Source organism: Trichomycterus rosablanca, chromosome 15 (genome assembly GCF_030014385.1).
Source record: "Trichomycterus rosablanca isolate fTriRos1 chromosome 15, fTriRos1.hap1, whole genome shotgun sequence".
NCBI classification, from domain to species: Eukaryota; Metazoa; Chordata; class Actinopteri; order Siluriformes; family Trichomycteridae; genus Trichomycterus; species Trichomycterus rosablanca.
In genome coordinates this window covers 6,352,375-6,374,938 of record NC_086002.1, presented here as the reverse complement: position 1 = coordinate 6,374,938, position 22,564 = coordinate 6,352,375, and the positions used below count along the sequence as shown (strand labels likewise).

Sequence of the window (22,564 nt, the reverse complement as noted above, 5' to 3'; positions counted from 1 at the left end):
GATTCTGAACTGGATGAACTATTAACTGGATGACCGGACTATGTGGGTGGGGTCTTCAAACTCTGTGTAAGGACCCTGACTGGCAGATAGAGAGGCGCCTGTACAGAATGCATGGGTAAAAAAAGGGTTCCGCTAAGGGCTGCACGCAGGTCGGAGGAGGCGTGAGCGGCAATATACCCACCTCGACTGCAGTCAGGGATCCCCCAGCAGCGGAAGACAAATTAACTACACTTAATTGGGAGAAAATGGGAAAAAATGCATAAATAAAATAGAAAAAAAAATTACTGGGTAAAATACATAGTTTCTTGATAGGCCACTTTGATGATAGTTGATACCTACCTAACATAACTTTGTTTAGATCATTTACCATGTTTTTGTCTGTAATTTTCTGGCAAATAATTCCTTTCAGTAAATTCCACATATCTTTGATATGATTAAGGTGAGAACTTTGGCAAAGCCACTACAAAAGCTTAACTAAAGCCTGTTTTTGCCGTTCTTGGGTTATTTTCTTTCTTTTTCATTATTCTGTTCTGTTTTTTTTTGTTATTCTGTTCTGCAAGATCACCAGAAAACCAGAATGCCCAGAGGAAACCCATGCTTACACATAGAAGACATGCTAAAATCCATTATAAGCATAGACCTCGGACTTCAGGGCATATGTTGATATGTATCACCCACTCTCATACCACATGAAGGAAATGTCCATTGCAAACATAATAATGATATGTGCTGTACATAAATAGGCTGGCTGTAACTTATTTTATCCTTACACAAGAACACTCACATGAACAGTCTTGTGATTCATTTTCCAATTACCCACTGCCATTTCATTACTGCATGCATCACACTCACATTGAGTGAGAAGGCTTACAGGCTAGCCCTTATCCCTCCTACATGTGCAAAGCCATCAAATGCTTCTTTTTATGGGCTGGCACATTATTCTTACACAGCCCTAACATGTATAAAAGATCTATGCTATGCTATACCCTTAAACAGACAATATGAGTTACTGTTGCAGTAGCAAGAAGCTGAATCCCTATTTGACCTTTCCACACTGAGACAGGAAAAATTGTCTGTTATGTGGCCCAAATAAGCTGGTGACTATGCAAAAATGTTTTAAACTCAGGTTTCGCATTGGTGGGCCAGAGTGCTGCGCCGCCTGGGATGTTGCTTATGTTTTTCCATATTGCGAACAAGACACCTATTTTAGTAAAACGTTTAAAAACACAGATGCCATGAGAAGTTTGAAACAGAGAAGCTAGTGAGATTTGATCCTTTACTGTTTGTTTTAGGTATTATTAAAGCTCCATGTTCATGCCTTGGTTTGGTTGTAGCAAACCTCTACCTTTACAGTGGTAGCCAAGTGTGTAGAGCTGTGGGTTACCAACTAGAAGGTTGTGGGTTTGAATCATGGCTCCTGAGCAAGGCCCCTAACCTTCTCCAGGCTCCAGGGGTGCCGACTGAAGAATTTCATTGTACTGTACGTGTGTATAAGTATATATGACAATTGAAGGTGTTCAATAAAGCAATAAGCCACGAGAGGAAAACTTCGAGAGGAAAACTTCTTTCCCCGTGCTAAAATCATAACAGTAACGCACGGTCTCGAGTGGCTTATTGCTTTTATAAAACGGCGGTCAACATAAAATATAATAAATACAACAATGTTTAATTCATAAATGTATTTATTGTGTATAAACTTACAATAAAGCATTCTTCCGCGACGCAAAATAGTTCGATTAACAGTGTTGCTAGGCAACATGAGGGCGAAAATAACATTAACTTTTTCTATTCTGTGGCGTATTAATATGGAATGATGTGAGGTGGTCATAGGTGTGAGTTTATCTGGGATTTTACAACGGCTTCGAACGCGGCTCAGCCAATCAGATTTTAGGACCGGAACTATCCGTTTTATAATCCTTATTTTAAAAAGCTCACAGAGCCCCTTCATGTTTCCGTTCTGCTTTATGTACTACTATGTAATTTCTTATGTAATATATTTGTCATGTTTGTATCCAGGACATAGAGTTTATTCAAACTACATATCACACAGACCACAAAATGATTTTTTTTTAAATGCATCCTTCAAATTTAGAGCTGGACTGTTTGGTAGACATAAAACCAAAATTTAGTAAAATCGCAACACATTTTTTCCAACTTAGTCTTCTACAACACAGACAATATGGCCAAAGTATGTGGACAGCCCAGCTAATGAATAAGTTTCAGCCACACCTATTACTTACAATTGTAGAAAAAATTTTATATTACATAAGGGATATTTATGTGACTAAGAAACAGCAGTTTAGGAAAGGCCCATTCCTGTTTTGGCATGACTGTGCCCCAGTGCACAAAGCGAGGTCTATAGAGACATGGTTTATGGTATCATGAATCTGGTATGGAGGAATTTCAGTGGCCAAACTACAATGGATGTTTTTTTTTTTCCGTTTTCTCCCACTTTGGCGCATCCAATTTCTGCCCGTCAATCATCCTCTCACTAATGCCGGTCCCTGCTCCTGACTGGGGAGGACGAGGCTGCTCCACGCCCCCTCCGACATGTGCACAGCAATCGAACATCTTATCACCTACACTTGACGAGTGCAGTGCAGTACAGCGCTGTGTACAGAGAGCCACACCCTCTACCGCACTCCTTCCCCATCTCCGCGCAGGCGCCACCAACCAGCCAGCAGAGGTCGTAATCGCACTGGTCTGAGAGAGAGTCCCCCATCTGGCTTATTGTTCATGTGGCCGCTCAGCCGGCAAGGCAGAGCCGAGATTCGATACAATGTATTCGAGATCTGTGTTTTACCGCTTCGCCACCTGAGCGGCTATTACAATGGATGTTTATTTATTTAATAGGATTTTAACGTCATGTTTTACACTTTGGTTACATTCATGACAGAAACGGTAATTACTCTTTACACAAGATTTATCATTTCACAAGTTTTAATGTCAAACATGGACAATTTTGTATCTCTGGTTCACCTCACTTGCACGTCTTTGGACGGTAGGAGGAAATCGGCGCTCCCGGAGGAAACCCACGCAGACACGGGAGAACATGCAAACTCCATACAGAAAGGATTCGGACCGCCCCACCTGGGGATCAAACCCAGGACCTTCCTGCTGTGAGGCGACAATGCTACCCTCTGAGCCACCTACAACGAATGAAGTAAAAAGAAGAATGCAGACGAATTTTAGGGTAAAATTTGTTGTTCATTATTCTGCAATGCGACAGTTTCACTAGCGGCAAAACAGCCTCAAGGCACTTTAATACCGTCACTGTGTTTCACATCAAGAAGGTCCTTGGTTAGATCCCCAGGTGGGGGGTCTGGGTCCTTTCTGTGTGGAGTTTGCATGTTCTCCCTGTGTCTGTGTGGGTTCCCTCTCCCACAGTCCAAAGACATGCAAGTAAGGTGAATCGGAGATGCAAAATTGTCCATGACTGTGTTTGACGTTAAGAACTTGAACTGATGAATCTGGTGTAATGAGTAACTACCGTCTCTGTCATGAATGTAACCAAAGTGTGTAAAACATGACGTTAAAATCAGAATAAATAAATAATTTTGGTCATTGTGGCTGGATAATGTATCGAAGGGGGTGTCCCTGGTTCCCCTAGCGCGTCTGTAGTCACATTACACCTTCCTTCCTCTCACTACTTCCAAACGAAACACTGCCCCCGCTGTTACTCCTCATGTGGCGAGCCCAGTCCGCCTCAGGGGCTTCCACACCGGGGCTGCTACAGTACGAGCTCTGGGCTGGAACTTGGATTATTTCTACTGTAATAAATATCTGGTGTTGTTGTGGAAGGATCACGGATCGGAATGTCCGGTTTGAGTAAAGGTGAGTGGATTTAATCTGGCATTCACAGCGCTGGGTAGGAGACGCGTGTCCGCCGGTTACTGCCTCCGTGTATCCAGGAGAGAGACATGATTCTGACGGGAATGTAAGATTCGCCTTCGATTCTGTGCTGCATTTATGTTTTCTGTTTATTTATCTTATTCTACAGTATATATGGTGATTTAGCTTTATAAACGTGGATAAACGTGCTGTCTTTCTGGCTCACTGGAAAGCAACTGTTATAAACCGAAATGTAAAATTTGAATTTGAATTTGAATTGAATGATGCGAACGTTTGATGACTGACGGTTTGTTGTGCACAACTTGGTGCGGTTGACAAACAAATGTTTAGTTTGCATTAAACAGGACTTAAATCAAGTTGACCAACTTGTGTAGACTTGGGGAAACACTGTGGCGACAGACTAACACATCACACACATTACAGCCTGTACTGTATATAATTACATATATGTACTGTTAGTGTGGTGATGAGAACAGACTCGCTGCTGTTCTGTATTAATCAGTAATGAGGTGAATAGGCGTTGACACCGCTGCAGCTTGTTTGTGAAAAGGTTCACGTCGTCTTCTCCTTTATCAGCTCTGCTGTCCTCCGGCTCTTTCTGTCTTTTATGGCCCCATAACACTGCCTTTCTTCTTTCTTAGCAGTACCGGTTAGTCAAGAGGTGTGTTTACTCTAAACCGAGTCGGTTTGAAGGCCTGTGGAGACCGCGGAGTTTCCTGCTGCTGTCGCCATTGATTTCCAGGCTACAGGTAGAACTGGGAGGTACCGACAACAGTTTCACACCATTCAGGAGACAAAAGCATTAAATTATAATATCAGAGTGGGGTTGTTTTGTATGAGGTGAAATGTTTGATCATACTGGGGTAAATTCAGAGGTAAAGATAAGGGCAAAAGTTTACATACACTTGTAAAGGTACAAGTCATGGTATGGTAGCTTGGTGTTCACCAGTTTGAGGTCTTTCACTAGGTGGGTTCATTGTGGAATTTAAAAAAATATGAGCAGGTCAGATCATCCAAAAATATTGAAACATCGCAACTAATCTTTGGTTATACACCCCTTAGCTTTTCTCACCTTAATCAATCACTTTTTACAGCCTCAAGAAACTTTTGACTACTCTGGTTGAATCTTTGACCTCTGTACTAGGCTAAATTGGTAGAGATCAAACAATTTTGTCTCGTTTTCTGGCACCGACTTGACTTTTTAGTACAGTCCACCTATACCGAATAAGGTTAAGGTCAAGACAGGTCAAAACAAAGGTATAATTACAATTTATCCTAGCTGTGTCAATACATATTTTAGGTCATCATCCAGCTGAAACACCACTTTGCACTTTGCAATAAAATACAACCACCACTACTATTTACAGTTGGTACAACAATGTTGGGGTTGAATGCCTTGCATGCTCATCAAACATTACAGGTAGAACTGGGAGGTGCCAACAACAGTTTCACACCAGTCAAGAGACAAAACCATTAAATTATAATATCTGCGTGGGGTTGTTTTTATATGAGGTGAAATGTTTATCTTACTAGGGTAGACTGACTAAATTCAGAGGTAAAGATAAGGGCAAAAGTTTACATACACTTGTAAAGGTACAAGTCATGGTATGGTAGCTTGGTGTTCACCAATTTGAGGTCTTTCACTAGTTGGGTTCATTGTGGAATTTAAAAAAATATGAGAAGGTCAGATCATCCAAAAATATTGAAACATCGCAACTAATCTTTGGTTATACACCCCTTAGTTTTTCTCACCTTAATCAATCACTTTTGACAGCCATCAACAAACTTCTGACAACTCTGGTTTTACATTTACATTTTTGGCATTTAGCGGATGCTTTTATCCAAATCGACTTACAGTACTGTGATAGTATACAGTCTAAGCAATTGAGGGTTAAGGGACTTGCTCAAGGGTCCAACAGTGACAACCTGGCAGTGGTCAGGCTTAAATCAGTGACCTTTTGATTACTAGTCCAGCACCTTAACCACTAGGCTACATCTGCTCACAAAAATCAAGCTTTGTATAGTCACATTTAAAACGATTTTCCGAGCCAGCCAGGAGTCGAACCTAGAATCTTCTGATCCGTAGTCAGACGCGTTATCCATTGCGCCACTGGCCAGAGATTAGCTGAATCTTTGAACTCTGTACTAGGCAAAATTGGTTGAGATAAAACAAATTTGTCTTGTTTTCTGGAATAGACTTGACTTTTTAGTACAGTCCAATGTTTTTAGTACACTTTCTAATAAGTCATCCTGAAGAAGATGCTCTTTTTCTATTACTCCTTCTGCTTTCTGCAAAGCACCAGTTCCACTTACAGTAAAGCAATATGCTACCACCACTATGATTGACACTTGGTACATTGATGTTGGGGTTGAATGCCTTACATGCTCCTACAATACAATACATATTTTGGGTCATCATCCACCTGGAACACCACTTTGCATCCAAGACTCAACTTTCTAATTTACTGTCTAAAGTCATCCTGAAGAAGATGCTCTGTCTTTTTTTATGGTCCCATCTACTTTTTGCAAGCCACCAGTTCTACTTTAGAGCAAAGTGAAACCCTACCACCACTACTATTGACAGTCTGTACAACAATGTTGGGGTTGAATGCCTTACACGCTCAAACATAAGTTTGTTCATTGTGGCTAAATAATCAAATCAAGCGTCAGTTCAAAAATGGTTTTAAATGGCCTTTTTAAACAATGACTTCTTTGTCAGTTATTGCTTAATCAAATAATCATTGACATCTCTAGCTTTTTATACTGTAATTAATAACACATCTTTGGCCGTATAGTGTATTGTTAAACTTATGGTTTCAATCTTTGTCTAATACTCTTGTCTTCAACATTGTCTTTATGTCTTGGCTGGTATACATCTCGGTTTTGGCCTGTTTCTGACTGAGTCTTGACTATGGCCATATGGCCTTATAGTAGACAAGATAGCTGTACATGCTCCAGTTTACATTATTACATTTGAATCATTTATTTTGAACAAGTCACATGGGACCCATTCTAATTTCTGTGGTAATCTCTAAGTGTGCATTGCTAAGCAGTGGTTGATTCTTCTATAGGGCTTTTAGACCACAATGCCTTTTAACAGTGTCTCATTGTCAAGCATGTGATATCTATCCTCCTGTCAACTCCACATATATCCTCTCCTTTTTAATGCACAATCACATTGTGCATTTTAGTTCACAGCTTGTTCTTTTTTGCAGTGAAAATGAGCCATTCTGTTAGAAAAACGCTGAACACTAAAACTCGCTTTGTAGTGAAACATGTCTGGCATTGAAGAGTGAGAGAGATTAAATAGTTGTCTCTTCAGTAGAGTAAGGTTCTCTCTCCTGCTATTCAATGAATAATTCAACACCGTCAATTGTAGAGTTTTTTAAGCCGAAAATGTGCCGGCAACGCAAATGTGTGATTATTATAGCTGAAGTTCACATGGGATTTAAAGCACACCTTTCCAACCTTCCAGTAAGAAAAGCATGTTATTCACATTCATTTATGTGCTGTAAGTGGGATGGCTATAATCCATTACTTTCTAAGAAGGTAAAAAAATGAATTCTCTTTTCAGCAGTAATGAGTCCTCAAAGGAATGTGATCTATGATTCCGGTCTGTAGGTATGAGCACCAGGTTTAGTTTCCCCCACATTTTTCCAGATTTTCCCACAGTGGTTCCAGTCTTGCCATATTAGGCTGCAGCAGCCCTTCATTGCAATTTACACTGATCAGCCATTACATTAAAACCACCTCCTTGTTTTTACACCCACTGTCCATTGTATCAGCTCCACTTACCATATAGAAGCACTTTGTAGTTCTACAATTACTGACTGTAGTCCATCTGTTTCTCTGCATGCTTTGTTAGCCCCCTTTCATGCTGTTCTTCAATGGTCAGGACCCCCGCAGGACCACTACAGAGCAGGTATTATTTAGGTGGTGGATCATTCTCAGCACAGCAGTGACACTGACATGGTGGTGGTGTGTTAGTGTGTGTTGTGCTGGTATGAGTGGATCAGACACAACAGAGCTGCTGGAGTTTTTAAATACCGTGTCCACTCACTGTCCACTCTATTAGACACTCCTACCTAGTTGGTCCACCCTGTAGATGTAAAGTCAGACACGATCGCTCATCTATTGCTGTTTGAGTTGGTCATCTTCTAGACTTTCATCAGTGGTCACAGGACGCTGTTGGCTAGATATTTTTGGTTGGTGGACTATTCTCAGTCCAGCAGTGACAGTGAGTTTAAAAACTCCATCAGCATTGATGTGTCTTATCCACTCATACCAGCACAACATACACTAACACACCACCACCATGTCAGTGTCACTGCATTGCTGAGAATAATCTACCTAAATAATACCTGCTGTGTGGTGGTCCTGTGGGGGTCCTAACCATTGAAGAACAGCATGAAAGGAGGCTAACAAAGCATGCAGAGAAACAGATGGACTACAGTCAGTAATTGTAGAACTACAAAGTGCTTCTATATGGTAAGTGGAGCTGATAAAATGGACAGTGAGTGTAGAAACAAGGAGGTGGTTTTAATGTTATGGCTGATCGGTGTATATTTCTTTGACTTGAAATAATGTATTACTCAGTTTGTTTAATCTGTTCTTATAAACCTTCTCTAGTATTTCCATTCTCTAGAATAATTCATCAGGCTGATGGTAGAACACAATGAGTCTAGTTGGAGTGTTCTTTACACCATTCAGCTGACACTTGGCATTGCACATGGTGATTAATCATCTGAGCTGCTCGGCAATGCAAACCCCATCCAATAATGTCAAAATAAAAATGGCTACATTTTAGAGTAGCTACATTGATAGAGATATGCTGGTGTTATTAGTCTTTGTCACTGCTGTTTTCAGGCTTTATAGGAGCTAAGGTATGTTGGCATATTGGTTAGGAATGCTTGTCTGCTTTTTTTCTTTCTCTGTTTGTTTGCGAGTTCGTCTCTCGGACACGGTGGAGCCAAGGATTTTGTAAGTCCAGGCTGGACATGAGCCAACGGCTTTTCTTCTGTATCCCGTAGTGATTTGTCTCTGTTTTTTTCTTTTCTGCTTTTCTTTTACTATCTCTGCCTCCACCCACCTTTAGCTTTACTGTCCTGATTCCACACTTTCATTTCAGCAGCACCCACAGGAAGTAGACTCAGATTAATGAGTGCATTTTCATGCACGCAACAATTGAATAACTACATTAAGTCTGGCGTTTAGTAATTATCTGGTCATCAGTTTGTTATGCACATGCCCAAACCATCTCTATCTCACCTACCATTTTAATATGGAGACTTTAGTAAGATTAGTTTTCTTTTAAGTATATGACCAAAAATGTGAGGAAACAAATCCTGACCATGGACTTGTTTGAACAGTCCATTCCAAAACCATTAATGTATTGGCCTTCTCTTTTCAATCGACCTTTCATAAGATTATGAAAAGTGTTCGATTGATTTTTTGTCCATTCACTTTAAGGAGCAAGTCAGGCAGTGATGTTTAATGAGGTTGTGTTTTAACCAGTGTACTATCATAGCAAATGTCCATATAAATCTCACTAGTGTACATGAGCAGGGAATGGCCTCTCCCAAACTGTTGCTGCAAAATTGAAAGCATGGAGCTTTGGAATTTTATGTAATTGATTTTGTACACTGGTTAGCAGTGGGTGTGTCTGGAACACCTTAACTTTATGATTAGCAACTGTGTCCACCTACTTTTGGTCATAGTGTATGTCTGTCAGACAGAGCATCAGGATATCTTGTCTCTTTATGGTTTATTCTGTAGTTTTGTGATCCCAGTACACAAAGATGAAATCAGAGATTAGCTGTTTTTGTAATAACAGGGAATCAGTGCACTCAAGGGAAGCCGAGCACATTTCCCCTGATGAAACAAACTGCATACCAAAGCACAGCAATCAATCGCCTCTTCTGCCCATTTCATCTTCTTAATTATTTAAAGCTTGCTTCGTTTTTTCTACTCTTATTAACACTTGTTCTGCTCAGGACAGGCAGACTGCTGCTTGTTTTGCATGTGCTTGATGAAGTGTTGATAATGACCGTGATGAGGGTGACTTTCACCCATGCAGCCAGATTTGTTTGTTTTGTATTTGGTTCTTACAGGCTTTTCTGTCCTGTCATTCATCATCGCCAACATTATTCATTATTGGCAGGTTAGTAAGGAAATACCAAAAAAGGAAAGATGCTGTTTACAATGACCAGATGGGCGTCACGGTGGATAAGTGGGTAGCACTGTGGCCTCACAGCAAGAAGGTCCTGGGTTCGATCCCCAGGTGGGGTGGTCCGGTCCGGGTCCTTACTGTGTGGAGTTTGCATATGTGTGGAGTTTGCATGTTCTCCCTGTGTCTGCGTGGGTTTCCTCCGGGAGCTCCAATTTCCTCCTACAGTCCAAAGACATGCAAGTGAGGTGAATTGGAGATACAAAATTGTCCAGGACTCTGTTTGATATAACCTTGTGAACAGATGAATCTTGTGTGATGAGTAACTACCGTTCCTGTCATAAATGTAACCAAACATGACGTTAAAATCCTAATAAACAAACAAACAAACAAACAATGACCGGATCAAGGATTGTGTTAAATGTCTAATGTGTTTTGGGCAAGCTGAACTAAGATTAGGCTTAGGGCTGTTATAATTTTCCTATATTTCTTCCACATTACCAGTCTTGCATCTTTTTAGAACCCATATGGAAGAGTTTGTTAAAAGTTTGGGAATGTTTTCATAATGGGTGTGGTGTGTGATCATGCCAGGATGTTTATACAGGAGCTGAAGGAACTGGTGGAAAGGATATAAGAAAATAAACTGTGTGATTTGCTGAACTTTCCGGTAATTACCCCTGTACCATCATCACGATGGATATCATTTGAGGGAAAGATTCACTGTTTCCTCTTCTTTTGGGAGGGTAGTCGAAGCTCTGTGATGGATTGGCGCTCTGTCCAAGGTACTCCTGCCCTGCTCCCCTTTGCTAACCTGGATAAAGTGGTCGAGGAAAATGAAATGAAATCTGAATCTTTGATTTGCTGCATAAAATAGATAATTCTGTAATCTTCATCATAGTGGGAGGATAAATCACACTGTCCAGATTGTGAACAGGTAAACAGAAGTATGTTATTCAGTGTCATGTGACTTGTGTAGTGCCTTTAGGCTACTAACGAATCATAAGACTGAAACACCTGAGTTCACATGGTATGATGATGAAAAACTTCAGGCTAGAAATATTAGCAGCTGTCTGTTCAGCAGCCATCATCATCGGTCAGAAATAATCCTCTTACCCAGTGGTTCCCACACTTTTCTCTACAGTGATCACCTTCTGTAGATTATTTTTAAGCCCCCGCACTCTGACAAACGGCTTTTGCTTCCGAACATTGTAATTTTTTTGATATTTTTGTTTTTATGCATTTTCTCCCCTTTTTCTCCCATTTTTAGCACGTCCAATTGCATCATGCCTCCTCTCCACCAATGCAGATCCCTGCTCTGATTGAGGAGAACGAAGCTAACCCACGCCCCCTCCGACACGTGGGCAGCATGCTGTATGCATCTTATCACCTACACTTTGACGAGTGCAGTGCAGATTAGCGTTGTGTCCAGAGAGACACACCCTGAGAGCACTCTTTTCTCATCTCCCAGCTCTGGTTCCAGTCTATGTTTTTACCGCTGCATCACCTGAGCGCCCCCCGAACATTGTAATTAATACAAAACTGCAACGTCTTATTAAACAAAACAAAATGAAGTGTAATTTCATTGCTAGCAGTTTTTCAACATGCTTCATTCATTTGCCTTGCTGCTCCCTCCACGTTGGGAACCACTGCTCCTACCAAAGCCAGAGGAAGGTGGAATCTAACAAGGATTTAGAAAGTACTGTAAGGGGCATTCATATGACTGTAATGTGCAAATGCAGCTAAATTGCACTTTTAGTTTAAACGTTGCCAGCTTGTGCCACTCTGCTGAGCCTGTTCCTGATGTCTGGCTTCAATCCAAGGTACAAGACATTTCAGAATCTTATGATGAATGATTAAACTATGGTTCAGTAATCCATATGAATACATACATTTGGTACAAGTGGTAAAACGGAACCAGTAAAACTATGAAGCAGGGAATCCCTTCCTTAAATGATTTCCATTTGATGATGGTACAGGGGTAATGACTGGAAACTTCAGCAAATCACACAGTTTATTTTCTTATATCCATTTCAGCAGTTTCTTCAGCTCATGCATAAACACCCTGGCATGATCACACACCACGCCTAATATGAAAGCCTTCCCAAACCTTTCTAAAAAGACTGTATTCGATTAATATTATGTTTTAGTTAAGGATCTGAAATTCTAGATCTTGGGGACGCAGAGGTCTACTACACTAGCTTACCTTCTACCTGAATCTCAGAAGTGTGATTGGCTGGCTGGGCGTTTACACAGATATGATTGGCTATGTCTGAAGGGGATGTCTGAAGCACAGTGATGTATAGGTGTCCTGTCCAGATGATTTATTTCACGTTCACTGCTGATTTGTAAGACCAGGTTATATTTTCGTGGTGGCTAAATTCATGCTCATGCCAGTGCTTTTAATAGCCTTTTGGGGTTTTGTATGAATGGAAAGATTTATGAAAATGCTTTTTTAATGTAGTCAAAATCGTTAATCCTTAAATTTGTGTGTACCTAATAATTGAGGGCGGAACGGTGGCTCAGTGGGTAGCACTGTCACCTCACAGCAAGAAGGTCCTGGGTTCGATCCCCAGGTGGGGCGGTCCAGGTCCTTTCTGTGTGGAGTTTGCATGTTCTCCCCGTGTCTGCATGGGTCTCCTCCGAGAGCTCTGGTTTCCTCCCACAGTCGCAAGTGAGGTGCAAAATTGTCAATGACTGTGTTTGGTGTTAAAACTTGTGAACTGATGAACCTTGTGTATCGGGTAACTACCGTTCCTGTCATGAATGTAACCAAAGTTTAAAACATGACATTAAAATCCTAATAAAACAAAACAAAAACCTAATCACTGCTAAGTCCACCCTCAGACACAGCCAATTGTGTGTTGAGATCGTTGCCTTATTGTCTCTGCTGTCAACAGCGACACTGTCAATGCATGCATGAGTGGTTGAGGAATACTTCAGTCTGGCCCGTTCTTCTGTGCATGTTATGGCTCTGTTAGGAATCTAACATTGGCTGGTTAAAAGGAGAACTTTGCTTGTCCTCCATGGTCAGTTTGGATGCTGTGCATGAGGCAGAGTTTGAAAATGCAGTGGGTGGAATTGAACATGTATAAATGAGGGGAATAAGCTTAGTTTCTTAAAAATGGGTAATTACTTAATTATTTAATGTGTCTTGTTCATTGGGTGTTTTTGTGTACTCGAAAAGTGAAAAGTACATAATATTGTTCACAGTAATTTATTACTTATGTCTTTAAGATGTAAAATTCTTATTGTGTCCTCCTTTGGTGATAAGTCTGTTTACCTTTTCATTTTCTCCTACACTTCATTTTTGAGGAGAAATAGACAGGGAATCATAATTTGGTTTCAGGGCTTTGTGTTCTGTATGAACTGATTGAATGGTTGGTTCCCTCAGGGCAGAAATTCAATATGACACACTCTGTGCTTTCCCATCCATCAAAACAAATTGGCCACCCGCTCTAAGATACCTGGATGACTTTCACATTTACAGCACCTAGCAGACACACTTATTCAAAATGTGACATTGTACAATCTAAGCAGTGGCCTTGCTCAAGGGTCCAACAGTGTCGACCTGGTGGGGCTTAAACCAGCAACCTTTTGTTTGCTAGTTCAGTACCTTAAAAACTGAGCTACCACTGACCTAAACATTGAAATCTGCCTTATAAATCTCATGCATTTGACAGCTCTAAAAAAACTCTAACCAAATATATTAGGACCAATGGAATAACATATCCTGCCATGAATATAACCTTACTGTAACCATGCTGTTAAAAAACTCAAACAAACAATTTAGGGTTAACAGCCTTTCCCTTGGCAGTGGTGGGGTTTGAACCAGCATCCTTCTTATCACTAGCTCAGTACCTTCCATTGTTTAAGACTTCATTCTGTAACATGCGTTTAAATAAAAACATGATGTTTCTATACCATTCGATTTTCCTCGTGTGTGCTTTATTGAGACAAAATCTCTCCCCAAAGCTTAATCTGTGGAGAGGGATGCTACCAACAGGTTCTACGGTTCTTTGTTCTGTCTATTGTTTAGTACTAGGAGTTCTTTTAGGAATGGTCTGTGATGAAACGAGTGATCAGGTCTGTTAGAAAACATGAGCCATGTAATTTCACTTTCTTTAAACTGAGCCTCTTTAAACCATGTTTATTAAGCTGCACCGAGATTAACCGAGCGTGTCCGGGTGTAGTGGAGAGATTTGATACGGGTGTTTGGGTGCCGGTATGAGAGGCACACAGCAGCTTCATCACTGGACACTTAATCTGGGCATGCCCCTCTGAGGGTCATTGCAAAAAAGCCACTTGGGCAACACAAGAGTGCTGTGTTAAAGCAGTCTGGGGTCAAGTGTTTTGCTTTAGAGCTCACAGTTTCTAGACCTCGATTCTGCACCCATGGGGTTTAGCCACTGAAGCCACAAAAGTGTTAATTTCTTAAAAGAGGCTCTTAAGTGACGCACATCTTATTTTCTGATTCATAGTATTTTTTTATCAGACATTTAATGACTTTTTTTTTTTACTACAAAAACTACAAAATCAAAAAAATGCTTTAAAAAAAAGCTAGAAATGCCTGGACTGGCAACATAACCTTTGCCCTGCAATTTCTTTTTGCAATTTTCTTCTCTTTTTTCCCCAATTTAATAATGTCCAGTTCTATAATACATTTCCTCTTCCGTTTGCACTAGAAATGTGAAGCCGCTGCCTGCTTCTTTACACCAACCAGCAATAGATTATCAAAAGAGATTTGGTTTCATGTACGGAGGGTCACATTTACATTTATTGCATTTAATCTTTTATCTGAAGCATGTGAGGTGTAGGGCCTTGCTCAAGGTCCCAACAGTGGCAACCTGGCCGTAGTGGGTCTTAAACCAGCAACTGTCCGAATACTGGCTCAGTACCTTAATTACTGAGCTGCCACATCCAGGGCCGTAATGTACTACGTATGTCGTCCACTACTTGTGCCCCAATGTGACCTTTCCTTCCTTGGATATGGCTAATTGTGTCTGTTAAATGCTCGGCCAGGCTGGTAGCAGCGCTACCACACTAAACTAGGGAGCTCAAACCCTTCATGCTGATGGGCGAGTGTACTAGATTACTGCGCCATTTGGGTGCCCCGAAAGGGAACTTTCATCATGTGTACACTAGCAGATGACAAAGCAACAAGCAACTCTTTATTTTCTATTTAAAACGATGAAGAGCCTTGATCAAACAATAGCAACAAGCAACAGAGACCGAGCGACATGCTTAACAACGAAATTCTGCAAGATGCAGTTAAACGATAAATCAAAGTGATTGGGTCTGATATCTAATTAGCCAATTTATTGTGAGTTCTTCATTAGTCTCACAGCTCCAGTTCCTTGCTGAGTTTATCTTCTGTTTCGCAATATTTCAGCACATATAAATGACGTGAAAATACCTTTTTAATACAAAAGTAACAGTGGTATGGAATTATTAATTAATAAACGTATACAATATGTAATTTAATACATTTAAGCAACAGCACCTTTAAGGTTGTGTGTTTGTGACTGGCAAGTTTTAAGTTCAATCAGAGTCTCAGACACTTGGTCAAAATCAAACGAGTAAATGCAAATGTTAACATGTAAACACTAAAATGTTAAGCTGATAAACAGTAATTGTAAAGCTTTACAAACCCGGCCTCTGATCTCAGTATTTTTAGCCTGTTTGCCAGTGGTGAACCTCTCGCTGTAGTTTAATGAAGTGAAGGACGAGTGTGAATAACAGTTACTAAGGCAGCGTTCAGATTTACAACACACCCAGGCTTTCTAATTACTGAGCACTTTCTTTGCCGCGGCCATAAAATCAGCACATGTTGGAGCATCAGCTGGAGCTTATTTTGTTTGGATTTGGATATTTGGACACCAGAGGGTCTGATTTAATCCCGTCTAGTCCTAGCTGTTATAAATGAGTGGTGGTAGTATTTGCATAATCCCTTGAAGGGTTGAAATCAGGAGATGAGAGTCGTGTAGAACCACTGAAGTGGTGTATGAACACTGGAGCTTACTTCTAGCTTTCCTGAGGGATTCTCCCATAATCCTTGTTTATCTCAGAAAGATTTACTGACATATTTTAAAAAATTTGTCTATAATGAGCATTCAGTTTTCTGTCTCCTCAACGGTAGTGTCGTCTCCACATACCCCATCTGCATCTCTTTAATGATCTTTGTATCTTGCATTAAATATAATTTAAAAGGCTTGGCAATAAAAAAGAACAATCGTTGGCAAAAATCACTTAATGCTAATTTATTTTCATATTCTAGTCGTTTCCCATTCCCTATTGCAGCCTGCACTGATCGAGGAGAGACGCAGGCTAGTACTCGCCCCCTTCTGGCACATGTGCAGTCACAGGCCTCTTCTTTTTGACCAGCCAGCAGTGGATTTTTTTACACAGAACTGTATAACGGACACAGGCAGGGCTAACTGTGTTTATTGGGTGCCCAAACTTTGCAACACATGCTTGCCTTGCTTTATGAATTGGTTGTAAAGAAAACTAAAAATGTAGTCGACAGCATTGATGATTAATCAGTTAATGCTTCACTTAACAGTCAATTACAGTTTATTACTTCAGTTAACATCAGTAAAACTAATGGTACAAAATACGCACCCCTGAAGATACCACCCAAAACAACAAAAGTACATTATAATACTGTACTTCTATTTCCGATTGTGTAGAAGCCAGTGTTATTGTTATTAGAGGACAGACAACCATTTGACAGTCAGATTGACAGTTGATTGATTAACCAGTTGACAGTCAGACTAATGTGTGGCCAGTGGAGCTATAGTGAAAAAAGGAAACTTTGGGGTAAATGAACTTACATTTTCAGCATTTAGCAGACGCTGTTATCCAAAGCGATTTACAGTACTGTGACAGTATATTGTCTAAGCAATTAAGGGTTAAGGGCCTTGCTCAGGGGCCCAACAGTGGCAACCTGTCAGTTGTGGTGCTTGAACCAGTGACCTTTTGATTATTAGTCCAGCACCTTAATTGCTAGGCTACATCTGCCCTCTGAACTGAAGGTGGTAGTTGGACAAAACACAACTATGCATTTTAAAATTAAGTTAGTAAGCTTAAAATTAATGCCAACTTTTGTTTTATGACTGAATTTGACCAATACTCGATTTAGAATGTTTTAAAAACTGTCATCTTATGTTAAAAATAAGGAATCAAATCCATCCAACAACCTTTATTTGTCTCTGACTCTGGAGCATGGCTGTGTGTTGTGAAGGGGGTGTGACTGGTGTTTGAAGGCAACACACACACAAACCCTACAGTAGACGTTTGGCATGCCACACACATTCACACATCACTGTTTGGGCATGGCTCATCATGTTTGTTCCTGCCTGAACCTTCATGTTCAGCCACAGTCGTAAAACCAGCAGAATTACGCTCGGTCTGCAGCCGAGTCTTCAGTTCTGTAATCCATTCACAATCTGAGACTCCTTACACTTCTTCTGCTCACAGCTTTACATTTACTGTGAAATTCAATTTAAAAAGAAACTATTAATCAGGGTTAAAGCATACACAGCATTACGTTATGCCACAGAGAGATGTTTTGCACTCCACTGCACACTTACACACACACTTACACATCATAACAACACTAAGAGTAATAGCAAAAACCTGGCCTGGTAAATCACTATCAGACTAAAGACACAAAGAGGTAAATCTTCTTCCTGATTGGCCACCACCTGTATGATGTGGAATATAAACTTTAGGAAAGTAAAATCATCCTAATTTATATTTTGTAAAAACGCTCTGTCAGAAGTCAAACGTGCACCACATTAGTGGTTCCCAAACTGGGTGTCCATTCATAGGTGCCAGGGAATCCGCTATGAGTCTAAATAATGAGTAAAACTGTGGCTATACCACAACTGTCTAATGCATATTAAGTAAAATGTTAATCAGTGTATTATATAACTATTTTATTCAAAGCTCAGTCCCCCTACAGATCATATAAGTCAAGCCTCAGGCTGGATCTCACACCGGTCAGTGACAGATTCATACAGGGAGCCTCAGTGCCCATGGTGTTGGTGACTTGCCAATGTGTGATAGAACCGTTAACACAGAGGCGTATATTGAGATTTTAGAGAGACGTCTGCCGCCATCAAGGAGACATCTTTTTCCAGGGAAGTTCATGGTTATTTCAGCTAGACAATGTCAGGCCTCAGTCTGCACGTGCTACATTAACGTAGCTTGATAGCTTCATATTATAAACATGAGAATCAGACAATGGTGTCCACAGACTGTTGAGCAGATGAAGTTTTGTATCAAGCAAAACTGTAACAATGAGTGTCCTCAGTTCCCAAACAATTGCGAGGTTTTATATTTTGGTTGGAAGCGGTGAGGGTGGGAGGAGCAGTAATTTGTCGTGTCTGAGAGACTAAGAGATGTTAATAGTCCGGATTTAGCACCATCTGATTTCCACCTTTTCAAAGAGGCTTTAAGGGAAAGAAGATTTTCATGTGATGATGCTAGTGGCATTACAAAGTTGGTACAATGCTGGGAAAAATGCATCAGAAGGTGATTATGTGGAAGAGTGACGTATTTGTTGAAATTCTTTTTTTTTTTTTTTTACCCCTTTTTCTCCCCCTTTAGCGCATCCAATTGTTCAATTAGCATCGTGCTTCCTCTCTGTCTATGCCGAACCCTGCCCTGACGGAGGTGATTGAAGCTAACCCGTATCCCCTCCGAAACACGAGCAGCAGCCAGATGCATCTTTGCCACCCACACATTGACGAGTTTGGCGCCACCCAGCGTTGCATGTGGAGAGACACACCCTAAGGGCACCCTCTCCCATCTCTGTGTAAGCGCCTCCAATCAGCCGGCAGAGAACGCAATCGCATTCTGACAGAGAGAGACCCACATCCGGTTCTTTGTCCCACCCCCCATATGAGCAACCGGCCAATCGTTGCTCATATAGCCACTCAGCTTCGAACCGGTAAAGCAAGGCTGGATTCGATACCACGCTTTTACCGCTGCGCCACCTGAGCGGCTTGTTTTTGAAATTCTTAATAAATAGAGTTTTAAAAGTGCGGAAACTTTTTGAAGAACCCTCATAATTTGAAGAACCCTCACATTTTACAAAATGTCCCAACTTGTCTGTAATTGGGGTTTGTAGTTACCATGTTAACAGTGGAACACCAAATCTCTGCCATTCCTAGTTTTTCATACAAGAAACATGCAGTGTTTGTTCATTTCTGATTTGGCCAAAGTTATCGTCACTTGATGATTATTGTGTATAACATTATTTTAATAATAATCTGCTCTGTTGCTCTTCCCCTCAGGTTGATGCTTGATGGTTGGGAGCCTCAAGGCTCGAATCCAAGATTGAGACTCGACAGTGCACAGTCTCCACCAACCTCCTGAGTGAGCTTCACCTTCTGCCCGATAAGACTGCCCATAAGCTCCCGCTACGACTGCTCACCAACAAGCCGAGCAACCTCCGCGAAGCCCTCGGCACATCGCTGGGGCGGGAAACCCGTACGATGGACACTGAGTCCACCTACTCCGGATATTCATACCACTCAGGCCGATCGAGAGGCTCCCACAGGCATGGGTAAGATCCAGTATTAAGGTGACACGTAAAAGTGGTTAAAAGTAAAAAAAATCTTTTTTATATACTTGTAAGTAATAAGCAGAACCAGCTTCTAGTAAAATTTCATACATGGGTCAAGACATTTTTGTGCAAAGGTCACATTTTTTGAACAAATGCACCAGTGTGACCACATTCTGATGATATACGTTCTGCTAATTTATGACGAGGCCGATAAACTCCAAACGTAGAAAATTTACTGTACATGTTCATTTGCTTCCCAGGTTCATTTTAGATTGCTTTAATCAAACTTGTAAAACAAGGACAAATTCCTAAATTACAAGTTATATCTAGCTAGAATGTTAAATAATGGCTAAATCTAACTTAACCACAGTAGTTGACATTTTAAGCAAAATTCAGGGTGACATGGTGGCTCAGTGGGTAGCACTGTCTCCTCACAGCAAGAAGGTCCTGGGTTCGATTCCCAGGTGGAGCAGTTCGGGTCCTTTCTGTGTGGAGTTTGCACATTCTCCTCGTGTCTGTGGGGGTTTCTTCCCATAGTCCAAAGACGTGCAATGCCTAGTTCAGACTACACAATTTTTGCCCTGATTTTCACGTGCTATGAGTGCTATGTCGAACTACAGCCAATGAGAATGCCAGATACAGGGTGAGGTGAAACCCGGGGGAGAAGATGTAAAAACGATGGACAGGCACATAATATAGTTTCTATCAGAATACATCGGCACACACACAAGCGTCACAGTATTTGTGATCTTATCGTCCATGCCAAACCATCATACCAGCGCTGCATTGCAAAAAATATTTATTAACCTCCAACTTGAAATGATGTGGTCAACAGATGTTTAGCCTAAAGTTAGGATAGACCTAATAATACCTTTCTGATTCATGCATGCCAAATGTCATGTTTCTCCATTTTTCTCTTCCCCCCTTCCTCCCCTTTATTCTCTCTTTTTCTTTGGGCTATTTGTCTGTCAGTAGTTAAACGGCTGTGACTGACAGGTTCACGAAGGCAGTAGTTCACAGGTGCTGAAGGCCCTTGATACTGATCCCTACAACTTTTTTTTCTTTCTCACAGTGGCACCTGTTTTTACTCTAAAGCTAAAGGTATTTGAAACTTTCTCACAGCGCTGTAGCCAGGACCCCTTCCCCGTTATAGTACTGGTGTTTTTTTAATATACACCTTGCCGTTAGGATGCATACAGTGCATTGTAGTACCGGTCCCAAGCCCGGATAAATAGGGAGGGCTGTGTCAGGAAGGGCATCCGACGTAAAAACTGTGCCAAATCAATAATCTGGATCACTAACGGGAGCAGCCGAAGAAAAAGATACTTGGGTATGTATTAAATGTTAGGCTGAAGCTTGTTACTTGTAGTTCACGAGTTGCATGCAGCAGATATGAGACTGGAGGGACGTTAATAAGGGCCAAATCATAATGACCAGATGCCTGGGTTTTTGGGGTGCTCTGGAGAGTACCCACGGACAGTAGTCTGAGAAGAAACAAGCCACACACATGTCTAGTTGATTCCAGAAAGCATGAAGCATACAGTGTCTTACATGGACCAACAGAGGAGCTACTGAGGCTCAAATTGCAGATCATTTTAATACTGGTGATGAGGTGAATGTGTTACAACACAGTGCATTGAACACTTGCTAAGTCTCAAACCGTTCAAAGTGCACGTGTTAACTCCTGTCCATTTTACACAACATTTTATGGCCTTATAATTAAAAAATATAAATACATTGCCCAAAAATCCACTGTTACAGTAGACACTTTTCAGTTCATCTAGTTTGTCATGTCCCTGGTATACTTTCCTGAACAAATCTCTTTTAAGTCTCTTTTTAATAATTAAAGAGGCGAGACATGCTTAAATTTGGACCCTGTTCACAGAAACTCCTTGGTGACTTAACAAAGTCATCCTGTATTGTAGTTTTATGCAGCTTGGAATAAAATGCAGTGTGTTTTGTTAGTCTTAAGAGTTTGTAAAGCAGACCGCTCAGGTGGCACAGTGGTAAAAACACACGCTAGCACACCAGAGCCGGGATCTCGAATACATCGTATCAAATCTCAGCTCTGCCATTTTGCTGGGCTGAGCAGCCACACGAACAACGATTGGCCCGTTGTTCATATAGGGGTGGGGTATTAAGCCGGATAAAGACTCCTCGTGACTGATGCACTATGACCTCTGCTGACTGATTGATGGCGCCTGCACAGAGGCAGGGAAGGAGTGTGGATCAGGGTGTGTCTCACGGTACACAGGGCTGATTCGCATATATGCACTCGCCTAGTGAGGGTGACGAAATGCATACGGCTGCTGCCCATGTGTCAGAGGGGGCGTGGGTTAGCATTAAGGTAGGCGTTAGTGGAGAGGAATCGTGACGCAATCGGGCAATTGGACGTGCAAAAGTCAGGAGAAAAAAGGGGAGATTAAATATATATATATATATATATATATACGTATATATATATATACAGTATATATAAAGAGTTTGTAAAGCACACCTCTCAGTTCACATCTCTACAGAAACTAAAAATAAAATATAAAATCTCAGATATATTTTTAATGATGGTTTATATGTTATAAAGTGTAAAATCAAAATCAGTAGTGGATTCTGAGTCTCATCACTCACTCGCACTCAAAACTAAAGAAATATACCTTTACATAATTGTTATCCTAATCCTACACACACACACACACACACACACACACACACACACACACACACACACACACACACACACACAGAGAAATAGATCATGAATCATTGTAAGATTGCAACCTGAAACTGGTTCTCCTGGTTTCACCATAATTTATTCTTCAGGGTGATAACCCTGAGCATCTGGGTGGCAAATAATTTACTACCTGGCCCTACTTGTAGATGCTTTTGGAACACACACACACACACACACACGCACACACACACACTAAATGTGGAGCTTTGAACTGGTACATTGTGAAATCGTTCACAGAGCTTCCAAT

General features: G+C 41.0%; 1 protein-coding gene across 4 annotated transcripts in view; it reads left to right on the top strand.

Annotated features, from left to right (window-relative positions):
• The first annotated feature begins 3,713 nt into the window (after positions 1–3,713).
• Positions 3,714–22,564, top strand: part of LOC134329283 (vang-like protein 1) — a 48,783-nt gene continuing 29,932 nt past the window's right edge. For 2 of the 4 annotated variants that reach the window (XM_063010496.1, XM_063010493.1), the window contains exons 1-3: positions 3,714–3,834; positions 4,494–4,601; positions 19,318–19,589. In XM_063010496.1, coding sequence (XP_062866566.1) covers positions 19,519–19,589 — 71 coding nt within the window. In that variant the 5' untranslated portion in view covers positions 3,714–3,834; positions 4,494–4,601; positions 19,318–19,518. Of the gene's footprint in view, positions 3,835–3,916; positions 3,938–4,493; positions 4,602–19,317; positions 19,590–22,564 lie in introns of those variants that run through there. The other 2 variants (XM_063010495.1, XM_063010494.1) reach the window with 2 other exon arrangements.